The 15,501-nt window shown below is 46.8% G+C and overlaps 1 protein-coding gene across 2 annotated transcripts in view; it reads left to right on the top strand.

The window, feature by feature from the left end:
* Positions 1-15,501, top strand: part of SPTBN1 (spectrin beta, non-erythrocytic 1) — a 204,219-nt gene that overhangs the window by 127,739 nt on the left and 60,979 nt on the right. For both annotated transcript variants that reach the window (XM_061155435.1, XM_061155436.1), the window contains one exon: positions 7,838-7,989. In XM_061155435.1, coding sequence (XP_061011418.1) covers positions 7,838-7,989 — 152 coding nt within the window. The remainder of the gene's footprint in view (positions 1-7,837; positions 7,990-15,501) is intronic.

Here is a 15,501-nt window from a genome sequence, read left to right as displayed (position 1 = left end):
ACAAAGCAGAAAAAAACAAAATTCTGTGAAACTACTTTTTAGATTAGCTTTTGGACTCCTTCCTATCTGAAAGACAATATCACAAAAATGCATTTTTATCATTTATCAGACTCTGAAGAACAGTTGCAATTCAATTTTCTTCATGAACAGTTGGAACCAGCAGCGGAAGCCACAAGACTTAACTTGAGAGCTTATTTGTTGGGCACTGGATTTCAGCAAACGTTTATTGTGCATCCTCTACCCCCCAGTCTCCAGGCACATGCTAAGGCTCTAAGCAGATATGGAGTTGGGTCCTTGCCCTGGGTGCAGTTACAGGCTAGTTAAGGAGATAGGACACAGAGTACATAATAAACAGAGAAGAGAGACAGAGACTTCATCCCATCAAGTACATTCCTCTTGGAAGAACTAATCTTGGCCTGGGTCTTCAAAGAAGTACTTTCCGGGTTAGGAGAATGGTGTAAGCACAGGTGGAGGAAAGGAATGTGCAAAGTGAGTGTCGAGAACATGATGAGTAAGGATCTTTTGGGTTGGATTTGAGCAGGGAGATTGGTGAGTATTGGGAAGGATCCCAGAGAAAGCAGGTGTCCTGCTAGAGGCTGTTTAGGACCCTTGAATGCCAGGCTCAGATTCAGACTGTCTTGTCGTTGGCTGGGGGACATTGAAGGTGCTGGTGCAGTGGCGTACTTTGAAACACCACTGTTTGGAGGAGACAATTCTGGTACTGATGTTTAAGAAGGGTAAGGATAGGAAAGGCACGAGGCAAGGGATTTCAGTAACTGTTGGATGATGGGGCCTGAACCCGTCCTAACTGTAGTGGGTTTTACCTTCCAAACACCCAAAAAATACATTGCTGAGATCATCCTCATGGCAGCTGTACTGCTTTGTGATATTTTTTGTTATTTTTTAACATTCCCTGTAGTTTCCCCAGCTAGACTTTCAGTTCATCAAAGGCAAGTCTTACATAGAGAGTTCTGCATGAAGTATGCACTTTGTAAATACTGGAGCTTATTAATACTCTCAACTTAGATGAGTCCTTTTTCAGCTTGCAGTACAGTATTGTTGATTTAAGTAGCTACCTATGGGATGTATTCGTGGAGTGATTGTCTTGTCTCCTTTTGATTTCTGCTTCCATTCTGTACCTCATTTCCTTCTCTGAACCCAAGGCTATACCTAACTTGACTGTGTGTTTATATGGAGAAAAATTACATGGTTGCCAACTCTTGCTTAAGATAGGCAACTATCTTAGCACAACTGAGGAAGATCCTGATAGAAAATACTGGGTTACACCAACAGGTTCTGACTGTTTGAAAAGTAGAAGAAAGATTTCCCCTCTTTCAGTCAGGTATAAATTCAGTCATTGAGAGAATAATAAATGGAGTCATTTGTCAGTCCTTGTTTCTGTGTTTCCCTTATTTTTCCATCCAGAGATGGTTTCATGCCTCCAGGCCTTTCTTCATCCCTGGCTGCCATCCGTCTCATTCCATAGCTGGAGCTGAAGCATATGGTGAATGTGGTTATGTTTAGCTTTCTGTACAGAGGGTGTTGTGGAAAGATACTGTACGATCATTTCCATAACACAATGCCCTTCTGTTTGTCAAAGCTATTTCTATAACCTGTAGTTTAACTCGTGCTAACACAGTGTTCATTTTTCCAGTTAGAGCCAGTTCTCCAGAGTAAGTTAGTTTTAAAAAGTGTTCCAGCCTTCCAGTACTGATCACAGTTATTCCCTAAAAAGAAAGTCAGTTATGTGCTTCTAAAAGGGGATGATGAAGAGGATATTCACAGCCCTTTGGTTGAAATTAAGAAGTATGTGTTTCTCTGTTCTACATATCTCGTCCTCCTCCTGTGAGACACCTTCTGAAAATTTCAGATTAGGCTATAGTCCATGGGGTCACTAAGAGTTGGACACGACTGAGCAGCTAAGCACATACACACACACACACACCCCAAAAACAAAAGACAGTCACACACACACACCCCCCAAAAACAAAAGACAGTCACACACACACACACCCCCCAAAAACAAAAGACAGTGAATCTAGATACTCAGAGGGAAAGATCCTAATCCTTCGTGACCTAAACAGTGGAAGAGAGAGAAGGACACCTAAGGACACCCAGTCCAGCCAGTGTCACTGGTGTCTGGTGACACTGAACAGCCCCCCCCCCCACCCCACGCCTTGGGCTTTACTGGAGAGTACACTGGTGTCCCACGTCCCTGACAGGGTTAGTCTTCTGAGTTAGTGAGCTTTGAGAAAGTGTAAATTATTGTTCAGAGGCATGATAGTGTCATCTTGTAAAATTCTATTTTCAGGAAAGAGCGCCATGCTAGAAAGTCACATGTAATCCACCCATTCCAATCAGAGGCCAGTGCAGATGTTGCTACTCACTCAAGGTTGGGTTTCTTACTTGCTTCCCAGTGGTCCCCACTGACCTAGTGGTTGGCTAGTTCATGTCTGAGCCTGTGGAGCTAAGAAGACTTAGCTGGTTGGATCTTTGTGTTTGGAACCACTTTTTGGTTCTAGGTTCTCAGGGTTCCACGGTAGAATTTGTGGTCCTGGCAAACTTATTTTTGAGAGCAGCCTTACAAGTCCTTTCTGACTGCCACCCCTGCACCTACACGCTGACCACCTCACCAGACTCTCTCCCTCAGAGGGCTAGGGCTTCATTTTGCCCTTTCCTCATGTGGTTTCCCACTTTCCTTGTATCTGAGGGTTGCTCCTCTAATATGTTTGTTGTTGTTCAGTCACTCTTTTGTGACCCCATGGACTGTAGCCCTCTAGGATCCTCTGTCCATGGGATTCTCCAGGCAAGACTACTGGAGTGGGTTGCCGTGCCCTCCTCCAGCGGATCTTTCCGACCCAGGGATCAAAGATCCCCACTTTAATGCTTCTGGACTGCTGGTGCTATAGCTGCCACAAGTCTGAGCTTGTGTTGGTAGGTGTGCGATGATGTTTAGGTCACCAAGAGGTGGTCAAGCCTTCAGGTACCATCTTGGGTTTCAATCTGTGCACCACATTGTGACCGTCATGCAAAACGGGATCACTGAGGAGTGTTCAGACCTGAAGGCTTTTACGTGAAGGAGTGAGGAGATCTATTTTCCATAGCATCAGAGGTGGAGCAGGCTTCCTCGGCAGGCCACAGAGCCATCTAGTCTTGATGGAGACAGCACCCCAATAGTTGGAGCTGCTCAGTGATGGAGTGGACCCTTTAACAAAGTAAAGACTTGGATTAAAAAAAAAAAAAAAAAAGACTTGGATTACAATGATGAGATTAGGGTGATTCTCATGATATTATCATTGAAACTTTTTTTTTTTTAATGTTGTGGTAGAGGCATCATTGCATAGTGATTGAGAACTGGGCTTTGGAGCCAGCCTGTCTTGGAGAGTTAATAGGTCCTGTGTCTTGGAATAGTTAGGGGAATAAAGCACACAGATCGGTACCAGGGACACAGTAAGTATGTGGTGAATGGTATTCTTATTTTAAAGAGAAAGAACAAGTTGTTTTCTTTCTGTATAACTATTAGCCTCCTGCTCTACTGTATACACACAGTTCCCCCCTTTTAAAAAATTTTTTTAAATGGCTGGTCCAGGTGCAGTAGAAGGGAGTTTTTGCTTTTGAAAGAAAGTCGACTCAGGGACTGCCCCAATGGTCCAGTGATTTTGACTTTGCCTTCCAGTGCAGGGGGTGCGGGTTTGATTCCTGACCAATAAAAAAATAAAATGGAAGCAATACTGTAACAAATTCAGTAAAGACTTAAAGAAAAGAAAGTTGACTCAGTTGATTTGCAAGGCCTTGTTGTACACTGAGATATGATTCCATGATCCTTGGTAAGTTACTTGAATGGTTGGAGTTGTTGAACAGGCTACTTTGCTGGGAAAGGGAGAGGGTGAGAGAAAAGTGTGAGAGTTAGAACGTGCCAGCCACTTTGATATCCTCTCACTGAGTGCCAGAACCACCTTCAGGTGGGCCCCTCTGCATAAGCGTAAGGCTGGAGGTGCAGGGCAAGCATGGCTGAGATACATTCACAGGGAGCAGGTGCGGGGTACCTGTTCCTTGCAGACAGCTCTGCTGAGTTTGGGGCAGAGATGGATGGGAACTTGCCACAATGTCGGGCTCCTCAGGGTGAATTCTTAGGCGGAGATACAGGTGTGATTTGGATCGAGTAACAGCAGTACGTGGCCCTGAAAGGGCAAAGAAGGGTGCAGATGGCGTGGGGGACAGAAATGCCCATGCCACACTGGCCACCACTAAGCCCACTGCCTGTCCTTCTGCCAGAAAGTGGCAGCTCGTTGTGGAAGTGAATGGGCAGGGAGATTCTGTTGCCATCAGCCAACAAGTACACTATCCAGGTCAAAAAGCCTTTGACATGAGCAGAGGGAGTAATGACCGAATAGTATCCGGCTGGGGTGTCTTAGTGTCAGCCCAGAGGTCTAAACCAGGGTTTCTCAACCCAGCTCAGGCACCGCTGTCATTTGGGGCTGGATAATTCCTTGGTGCAGGGGCTGCCCTGTGCCCTGAAGGATGTTTAACAGCATCTCTTAATCCACGAACTCGATTCCCGATATTGCCTTATGTACTCTCAGGAGGAGAGTGGCCCCCAGTTGAGAACCACTGATCTCAATAGGCAGATCAAGTGGTGCTTATAAGGGCTCCCTTTTCCAGAGCTGCTCCTACTTGTAGAACCAGAAGTAGGTGCTCTTTTTTTCTAGTGCTCTGGCTGCCTCCTTACTCAGCTCAGGCCCAGCGAAAGCAAGTTTGAAGTGGGGAACATGCCTCTGAACTGTCTTCCATTGTCTGCCTCTAGGGCCCCCAGCTCCTCCTCGGGCAGGCGTCTGGCCAGGTCTGCCCTGGCCTTGCTGGGTTGGGAGTGCAAGGGTGATGTCATTGCACCTTCCTGGGAAGAGCAGAACAAAGGATGGAGTCCCCAAAGACAGGAGGCCTCATCCTTAGCTGGCCTGCTGGGGAGATTTTTTTCCCCCTCCCTTTCCCTCCTTCCGGCTTCAGAAGTGTTTGTTGTTCACCAAGTACTCAATTGTAAGAGGACACGCTAAGCTGGCCCGGCTCTGTGTCTCTCGGCTGAGCCCATTTCCTGTCCCTCATGTGTCGTAAGGGCGTTGGTTCTGGACCAGTCCCTGGATGGAATCTTCCATGCCTTTTCCAGTGAGTGGTGCAAGCCTGAGGAACTTGAACCCTCTGGTTTTTCTAGCAGGCTCATGCCACGCAGAGCTTGCTCTTGAGGCTGGAGGCAGAGGAGAGAGCGAGATGTGGGAGAGAGGGCTAGAGAGCAGGTTCTCCTTCTTTCTGTTTAGATTTGGTTTTGAACTTCTCTTCCTCTTCTTTCCCTGCTTCTTCCTGGAGGTCCTGAAGACCACAGCCGCCCTGGGGAGCCTTCCCCTCACAGAGCCTCAGCCTCTTCTCTTCCCACTCAGCTCCCTCTGTTCCACCCCCGTGACCTCGTTGTTTGCATCTTCCCAGGGAAGGGTTTGGGGTGGGCTCTGACCCCTCAGGACAGGTGCTATAGGGCTGGCTGGCTGTCTCTGGAAGGAGATCCTCGGAGTCTCCTTGTAAAGGAACCTATTTGTTCAGAACCTGAAAGAAGCCGGAGGTGTTGCTATAAGGTGAGATTCACCCGAAGGAGTGACAGTTGGCTGGGGACACATGTGGTACTTGTTTATCTAGGAATAACTTTACCCAAGCAGGTTTTCATTTCCATCTTGTTCCCATGAGAGGCTGGGTGTGGCAGTGGCATGGAGCCCCAGACCCTTTCATTACAGCCTAGGATACCATCAAGAGCTTTATTAAAGACATTTCCAACCATGTAGCACATAAAAGATACATAATTTAGAAAGAAATTAGCTGACCCTGAACACCTCTGAACCACAAGTCACTCTCCATCTGTGGCATACGCCTAGGGGAAGCCTCATGTGTCTGTGTGCTCTGCTCTGGACCTGCTCTTTCAGAACAGCCAACCTAAGGCCAGAAAATGCAGCTACCATGTCCCTGTTGTAAAGATACCAGCCATCAGGATGATTATGTGATTAATAATGCATGGGGTTTTTTCTCTGCCACCGATCATGATGTTATTGGCGCAGCTCCTTTTTTAGTCTCCACTTTGGCCCTCACTGCCTTTTTCCTTGTTCCCTCGGTCCTGCCCTCTTTGATCTTTTGTGTCTTTTCAGTAGGCCTTTGTCATGGGGGAAGGCCCTCTTTTCCTCTGGTGGGCTGTTCTCTCAGGGGAGGTTGGAGCCAGGCGAGCTGTTGGCTGTGCAGATGGGCGCCTGTCTTGGAAGGTGCCCCAGTGGTCTCACCTGCCTGGTTGGCAACAGTAAAGGCTCATCTCTTTGTCTCAGATGGTAAAGAATCTGCCTGCAGTGCAAAAGACCCAGGCTTGCTCAGGTCAGGAAGATCCCCTCGAGAAGGAAATGGCAACCCACTGTAGTATTCTTGCCTGGAGAAGCCCGTGGACAGAGGAGCCTGGTGGGGTATAGTCCATGGGGTCGCAAAGAGTCGGACACGACTGAGTGATTGACGCAGACTTGTCTCTGTCTAGCTTCCTCCCTGTGGTGGGTGGAGGTCTTAGCAGAACCTTCCAGGCAGATATTCCCAGGGCCCCCTGGCCATCCTGGGAACCCAGAACACCCAGGCCACCAAGTACACACCCCATCAGCAAGGCTGCTTTTTACCTGTCACTCAGTGGTACAGAGATACAGAAAAAGTTGTTGGGGTCTCCTCCCTTTCTTGTAGTTTCTTCTTGGTTGGCTTGGGCCTCACACAGGAAGGAGGAAGTCTTGGGTCCTTTCAGGACTAATTCATGCTGATGGCAGTGGGGTGAGTATGTGATTAAAGGGTAGCTTGGTAGAGAATAGTCAGGGAGTTTGAATCAGTGGCTTGGGCACACTCCATGGCTCTCCACTGAAGATCTGCAATGGCCTGTGTTTAAAACACTCGGCAGAGCAAGGAGATGGGAAACCTGTTTGTATGGGGTGCAAAGGGCCTGTTCTAGGTAGTTGGGTCTAGAGTTTCTGGCTTTGGCTTGGACAGACCTTGATCGCTGAGGCTTGAAAAGCTTAATCTTTTTTCCTTGATGATTTAGATGTACAACTGATTTAGATGTACAGCCACCCCACTTTAGACCGTAAACCAGCAGTGGCCTTTTCCACGAACGCTTGAAGCTTGGAAATGATGGTCGTCCACTCACTCTATGGAAGGGGATGCTGAGCCCAGAGTCTCAGCACATATTTGACAAAGTCTCCTCAGGCCCATGACCTGGGCTCCCAGGCTTGGCCAGCGCTCCTTGTACTCTGCCATATTGCCCACCATCTTCTCTGTTCACTGAACATCCAGCTAAGCAGGCGAAAGGGTCATAGCAGATCAAGGTCACGGGTGAATTTATCTTGTCAGGTGATGCCTGGTCCTTTGTATGTGAGAGAAGCCGTTTCTAGCTGTCTCCTGAGCTTTTCTGCCCCGTGTCCTTCGGCACACTGTGTGCCTCTCCTACACTTGCCTCTGGAGGAGTAACAGCTGTGACACACACGTTAGAAACTTTACCAGCCGAGTATTATACTAGTGGGCAGGACTGCCCACTGTGACCCACATCCTGCTGCCTCAGCAGAGGTGGGAGAAAATGAAATGAGTGCAAGCAAAGGGTGCTCTGCTGGTGGTTATCTTAGGGGCTCAGACAGTCAAGGACTGTCCAGTTCTTCTGTTCCCGAGTTGTTGACTATGAGGTTCATTACAGTTGAGCTTTGCTCTTCTTCCTTTGGCTGGCATCTCATGCCCCTCACCCACTGCCCCCAGGCTGTGATTGGTGGTAAAGCAAGTTCTCCTTTGCTTACAGATGAACGTGAAGCTGTGCAAAAGAAGACCTTCACCAAGTGGGTCAACTCCCACCTTGCCCGGGTGTCCTGCCGGATCACAGATCTGTACACTGACCTTCGGGATGGACGGATGCTCATCAAGCTACTGGAGGTCCTCTCTGGAGAGAGACTGGTAAGGGGGTGGGGGGGAGGGGAAGCGGCTGTGAAGTGTCTTGTACCGTAGGTGGGGAAATGGTTTTGAAAAATCAAGTGTGGGCTTGTCTCTTGTAGATTTATGCAGTTAATGGCTGATACTTCTGAGGCGCAGAGGCTTGATGAGTTGATGAGCACGGTGCGGAAAGCTCCAGGGTAGCATTCTGAATCTGGATGATTTTCTTGAATTGTAATGAAGTGGCCTTGTTCTGGTTATTGGCGAAGTTATTGTCTTTGGTCAGAAAGATCCTGGCTGGTGTCCCTGTTAAATAGCATGATGCTGGAAATTTAAGGACTAGGCTTGGGCGCTGGCCTCTGGGATGAATCTGTATCCCTTGAGATCATGGAATAATTCTAAACTTGTGTCTTAGTGATTCTCTGGAAAATCTGAGCTGCTGTTTTAAGGTAGCAGGAACTGAGTTCAGTGGTCTCTGGAGTTTTTTTGTTTCTTCCACGCACACTTTTTATTCTGGGATGGAGGGAGAGGCTGGTGTTTTGTCTCCTTGGAAATGTGGAGCTTCTGATGAACTCACCCAGCCTTTTGGGGCAGAGGAGTTGTCAGCCTACTGTGAAAATGTTCTCCCCATTCTGTTTCCCCAGAGCGCCCACGGCTGTCTCTGATGTGACTTTTGTTTGTGAACCTTAGACCCAAGAATCTTAACGCAGTCACTGTAACAGGCCCAACAGGTTTTGTCTGGCTTTGGTGCAGAGATGGATGCCGTCTTCTACCGGAGTATAGACAGTTCCATAGGTGGCGCTGGGGCTGAGCCACAGGCTGACACCCAGGGATCGAGCCCACATCTGCAGTGACATCACCAGGAAAATATGATGCTGGTGGTTGGCAGGGCTGCCAGAAAGTCTTATTTTTAACTTGATCTCCACCCTGCAACTTGACAGCCGCAGTGGGTCTGTATGCAGACCAACCCACACACCTCTGACCATAGGCAGAGGTTGTCCCCTGTCCTAACATTATCCCACAGACAGAACTGCCTCTTTGAACCCAGGTAGTAATAGTCAGGTTTCTGTCTCCTGACCCCTCCGTTCAGGAACAGGGTCCCCCAAACAGAGCAAAGCCCTGTCTCTTCAGCACCTCTGGTCCACGTTCTTTGTTCCTGAGCATGCAGGTCTTGCTGCCTCATTTTCTTTGAGAGGTTATGGGTCAAACTGGACAAACCAAATAGACAAAGGAGGCTCCTGCCTCTGGCCATGATGCCTCCTTGAAGGCAGTCTGTGAGGTGAGAGTCGGGGCAGTTGGTTCACACGGGGAGGGCTGATCATTTACTGCATTTTGATTTGTTTTTTGACAGTGAGTCTAGACCAGAAATATTGTGATATGTACCTTTAAATATAATTGTTGTAACCAGACTTTCTTACCAACACCACCCCCTCCCCCTATTTTTCCCTCTTAATGTTTAACCGAGTATAATTGTCTATTGATTTGGGGTGGGGGAGTGATGTTTTGAAAGTAGCTAAAAAAATCATTAAAGGTTATGTGAAAATTAGTTTGAACATTTTTTTTTGTCCCAGTAGGGTCTCATGGGGAGCAAATGGTTCACCCTGGAAGGCCTGTAGTTCTTTTATACCAAGAAGATTGTTGTCTGTGATAATGTCCACATAATAAATGGGGTCAAGCCCATTGCCCTTCATTCTGAACAGGGCAACAAAAATATGAGAAGAAAAAAGCAGCCAACAAGGCATAATTCTTGGTGGTTTGTAGAAACCTCCCATTCCTGTCTTTATTTGCTGCCAGCAGTATATGTATTACCCTTTTTTTGCAGTGACCCAGAGGCCTGGGGGAACAGGGGTGAAGGAACACGAGGGGGCTGCTGTCTGCGTCCTCTCAGGCAGTCAGGGGCAGAGGTTGTCTTTAGCAATGCCCTACCGCTTCATAAAACCCTAAGTGCCTGGACTTCTTTTATTATCCATTCCTCCCAGCCATCTCTAACTGTTGGCTGGGGAGTCTGATCAGTCTTCTTATTCCAAAAGTGAAGATACCATGGGGAGTTCCCTGGTGGTCCAGGTGGCAGGGCTCTGAGCTCTCACTAACGAGAGCCCTGGTTCCATCCCTGGTCGGGGAACTGAGATCCTACAGACTCTACCACGGGGCAAAAAAAATAATAATGTTTAAAAAAAAAAAGTAAGGATACTGTAGATAGGCTTCCCTAGTGACTCAGATGATATAGAATCTGCCAGTATGCAGGAGACCCAGGTTTGATCCCTAGGTTGGGAAGATCCTCTGGAGAAGGACATGGCAACCCTCTCCGGTTTTCTTGCCAAGAGTATTCCATGGATAGAGGACCCTGGCAGGCTACAGTCCATGGGATCTGGAAAGAGTCAGACATGACTGAGTGACTAACACCATGGAGAGAGCGAGCTACAGCTCTTATTCCTTTGTACTGGAGATTTTTGGCTCTTTTGGCCCTGTGGCTTATCTGGTTCATGGAGTCTTCTGGAAAAGACACAGACCACACTCTGCTGTTGGCCACAAATGCTGCCAGGAACTCATGTTAGAGATGCTCCCCAAGGAAGAGAAGATTCATCTGTGAGGGCTTGCCCCAAATGATCCTTGAATCTTCAGATTCCAAAGTGAGTGCTGTTGCTAGAACTTCCAGGCCTAGGTAAATTAATGTCCACAGATAAATGTGTATCATCAGATAACATTCAGTCAGCTCTGGGCTTTCTGCACCAGTGATCCGAATCCCTGGGTTACACAAACATTTGCACTCCATCTGCAGCTGTGTCTCCGGCAGCATTTCAGCACAAGCACGCACCACCAACTTGGCAGTGGGTAGGACATAGATGTTTGAGGGACTGGAGTATCTAAATTTATTTTATTAGCAGATTCTTGAAGCCAGCTCATCCTTCTTCACAGAGGAGGAAGTTTTCTTGATTTTTACTGCGCAAAGTTCAAAAAAACGCATTCACTTAATGATCCACATCCTTTCACCCCAATCCCACCCTGCATTTAGACTTAATAAAATCTGGGTTAGATTTGAGCAGGTTTGCGGTAGATGTTGGAGTTATCAAGACACTTGATTCTTATGTACTGTGGAACATGAGAAGGCAGGAATCCCCCCTGCCCCCACTCCTAGTCCTGACTTGGGTTGGCTCCATGTCGCTATCTTTGCCTCAAGGTGTGTTAGCTCATGGGGCAGTGAGGCATCTCTGAGGCTGAGCCCGGAAGCTGCTGCAGACTGGGATTGGGTTAATGACAAAACCATTCCTTTCCAGTGTGTTACTCTGAAATTACCATGGGCTATGACTTCATAAATATCTGACTTTAAAGTTCCATAAAGAATATAGACCACCCCTTACATATATACAATGGAATATTACTCATCCCATTATAAAGGATGAAATAATGCCATTTGCAGCAACATGGATGGGCCCGGAGAGTGTCATACTGAGTGAAGTAAGTCAGAGAAGTAGAAATATCGTATGACATCCCTTATATAAGCAATCTCAAAGGAAATGGTGCAAATGAACTAACAAAATAGAGACGCACAGACTTAGAAGACTGACTTACGGTTGTCAGGGAGAAGGGCCAGTCAGGGAGTTTGGGATGGACGTGAGCACACTGCTGTGTTTTAAATGCATAACCAGCAGGGACCTGCTGCACGGCACATGGGTACATGGATACATGTATGTATGGATATGTATGGATATCCATGGATACATGGATATGTATGGTTCAACCCCTTCACTGTTCACCTGAAACTGTCACAGCATTGTTTATCACCTGTACCCAATACAAAACAAAAACTTAAAAGATAAAGAAGGCCCCCCCAAAAAGAATATAGACCGCCTTTGACTTTGGTGTCAACTGACCACATAGAGGCGGTGAGCACAGAATCTGTGCTGGTCACTTTGTCATTAGTCGCAGGTCCCAAGGCCAGATTAGAAATGGGACTTGAAGGGTTGAGGTTGCATGACCCACTGACATTTGGAAAGAGTGGGGCCTCTGGACTTTGGGAGTGAAGTAGAGCCCACAGGTCCTCATCCATTAGAAGCTGGCCTGTGCCCCCTTCCCTCTGTGGGCCTTGGCGTGAAGAATGGTTCTGTGTGAGATGGTTTCCTGCCTTGCTTCTGCCAGACTGAGCCCTCTCCTCTGACCGAGAGGACAAGGTTTTCTGAACACCTCTATTCTCCCGCAGCTCCCACCATTACCAGTAACAGGTATCACTGATTTCTGCCTGCCTGTTGTTTTCCTAATATTCTGTCTTCTTATTCTGTTAATCAATCTCAAAGAAGACAAAGCAACAAAAACAGGATTTTTTTTTTAAACCACCGTTAATTCCAAAACAGGCTAAACTAGGTGGAGAAGATAGACTTACCATAAGATTTGCTAAGCCTTAAAGAAATCCCATGTTGAACTACCCTGAGTGCATTTTATATAAAACCTTTGTTAGGAGAGCCGTGCTGGCATGTATTGTTGAAGAGACAGGATTTTATGGACTGGCCACAGAACCTGCCTGTTTTTTATATCTCTTGTGAGGGAGAATTTGCTTTGGTTCTAAACAACCAGCCAGAGGAGAATGTCCCCGTTAAATTCAAGTCTAATTGCACAGATACGAAAAATGAATTAATAGTAACAGGTAATAGTAATACCATGTGATAAAGAGCTGAATGAATGGCCCCAAAGCACTGGCATTCAGAAAAGGAAGTGGCCTTCTGGATGGAGTGTCAACTCCCTACCCGGTGTGTGGGGTTGCAACTGGATTCAAGAGGAGAGGCTCAGGTGTGGATGGCCATAGAATAGAGGGGTCGTGTGTCAGCGTGAGGAAGAGTGAAGAGAGCACGTGGAGTGGCCGTCATGAGGAAACTGGTGTAGGAAGAGCATCCTGGCTAAATTGGAGTTTGTTTTCAGAAGGAGTGATGACAGTCAGTCACTTTCAGTGTTTGCTGTCACACACATAATCTGTTTAATTCTCACAGTCTAATGAAGTGGACAGCTTACACTTTAGAGAAGAAACACTATTGCCACTGAGGAATATGACTTAGATTCCAGCCACTCCCCTGTATGTTGGGCCCCTCCTTTCTCATTGAGCCCTATTGAAGGAGAAGATTGTCCTGGGGAGTGGGTCCCCACCAGGAGGGAAATGGGCAGGAATTAATGAGACGTGGTATGTTATTTCCCCTTCAATTTTAATTGGGCAAGAATCATTTTATACTCTTCTTAAAACTCAAGAGTGTGATGTGTAGGGAGGTGTTTGGGAACTTAATGTGAAATAAGTTTGACTGTTGTATCAGAGAAGATTTTGGAATTAGTGTTTTCATCCTACTCTCTGTATTAAGCAGAGGCATGCATGTGTGTGTAGCAGACATTGATTTTTTTATTAAAAGGCAAAGACATAAGCAAGTGTCCATCACTCTGGCACACTGTGACCAATAGTGTCTTTTTCTCTATTTCTTCTCCACCTAAATGAGGGATGAGCAGGCAGTTTAGACTTCACCTGGTGTGCTAGTGAGTCTTTCACCCTCCAGCTCACAGACTGTGTTTTATAGCTGGAAGGGACTCGGGACCCCGAAGCTAGATCCCTTGATTTCACAGATGCTGAAACAGAGAGTAAGCAACCAGCAAAGCCATCCAGCTGGTGTTCAGCAGTCAGCTTCTCCCAGCTCCCAGGATTGGCCTTCTGTCCCCCTGCAGCCCTGGAGATCTATTGCCCTAGGTGGCTTCAAGGTGGCTTTGGACACACATGGAGAAAAGTCAGAGGGAGCGGGGCTTAGCAGGGTGGAAGAGTGGCCCAGCTCCCCTGGGTCCTCCCAAAATACCCTGCCAGGAGTCCTCCTTAAGGTCATCCTCCTCTATTCACGGAGGCTAAAAATAGCTCCAGGAAACATTTGCTTTGTCTTTTCCATCTCTAGGCTCTGACAAAAACCCTGCCATTGTAGTCACTCCACCTTTCTGCAAACCCAGATGCCTCACAGCGTGTAATTAGTCTAAACTCAAGACTGAGTCCACGGTGGACCTGGGAGGGGCCATCCAGCTCCCTTTTCCCTTTCTAAGGCGAATTTGCCCAGGACCACCCCACTTCTCAGGGGTGGAGCTTGAACTGGCTGCTCTACTAAGCAGTTTAAAATTACCTTGTCAGTTGCTGGAGGTTGGTTACTTAGCCATGTCATTCCCACACCTTTGGAGCTGGAAAGACAATGTTTCTGAAGCCGGCCCAGATAAGTTGGAGCTGTGGTTGGTAGAGATTTGGGACCAGAAGGGACTAAGGAAGGGAAACAGGAAAAGCGACCACAAAGCAGAGGAACACGGCCCTGGTGTGGAAGAGCAGGAACCCTTGTTAGGATTTAAAGGAGGAGCCATAAATATAGGCATTTCCTCAGAGGAACCCAAGCCTGCAGAGCACCCCACTTTGTTTGAGTTGCATGTGAGTCTGGTATTGATCCTTGACTCCACATTCATGGCATCTCAAACTGCCCCATCAGAAAGGACAACAGAAGACAGAAATGTGCATGTTGCCGTGGGAACGGACCTTGGTCCACTAGGAATTTGACAATAATTAATGCAGACAAGACAGGGAATGTTCCTCCTCTTGGCAGAAAGAGCCACTCTTGGGGTGAGGCTTCAGAAAGTGTTTATTACTGAGAGATGCACCCCTCCCCCAGATTCTGTGTGTTCAGTTTTCTCCATTGTTATCTCTTCTTTCTTTTGAGAAGGTGGAAGTTGAATAAAATAAAAATAGCTCTTCTGAAAAAAAAAAAAACCGAAAACTGTCTGCCAGATGGGAACCCAAGCCTCGTTATTTTCTTTCACATACTAATGCGTTTGTACCGCACTTGGTTCCTGGTGTAGCCTGAAGGGGGCGCATCATGGAATCCCAGCTCACCACACCAGCCAGCCATGCCATCACCTCACCCCTCTAAACAGACATGTTCTCATCTGTACAATGACAAGAATAATAATCGTTACTACTATGTAGTGTTAGTGTGAAGATTAAATGTGATAAGATAGAAACCACCTAACAGGTTTAAAAAAATAACATAGTTGCCCAGAAAATGGAAGCTAGGAATTCTTAGATATTGAGAGCTTTGCTGTTTTCATGACCTAATATATGTTTCTGTGTATAGGTCTGTGCAATCATTAACCCTTCTAAAATTAATTCCCTGTGATGATTCTCCCTAAACCTGCCTGAATACCATTTAAAGCATTAAAATACTTCAGAGACCCTCTCTGAACACCTCTTAGGAGTTGCTATTCTTGAGTTTTAGTCTTAATTCCTACTCCTCCTTGTGACACCAGTACATCATCTAACCTCGCCACATCTGGTTTGTTCTTTTGGTTTAAAGGAGATTCATGTGCCACTGAAGCTGATTGAGTTTCAATTAAGATGAAATGTGGGAAAGGTTTGAAAAACATGGAGAGAGGTGTAGTGAGGCGATGAAGCAACTTTCACTGCCTAACAGTTAACCTAGTTTGAATTACTAGCTGCACAGCATAATAGTAATATTTAAGCTATCTCTGTAAATCATGCTCTCTAGC

The sequence above is a fragment of the Dama dama genome, chromosome 11 (assembly GCF_033118175.1).
Source record: "Dama dama isolate Ldn47 chromosome 11, ASM3311817v1, whole genome shotgun sequence".
NCBI classification, from domain to species: domain Eukaryota; kingdom Metazoa; phylum Chordata; class Mammalia; order Artiodactyla; family Cervidae; genus Dama; species Dama dama.
The sequence above is the reverse complement of the archived record's forward strand: the minus strand, read 5'-3'. Positions and strand labels throughout refer to the sequence as shown.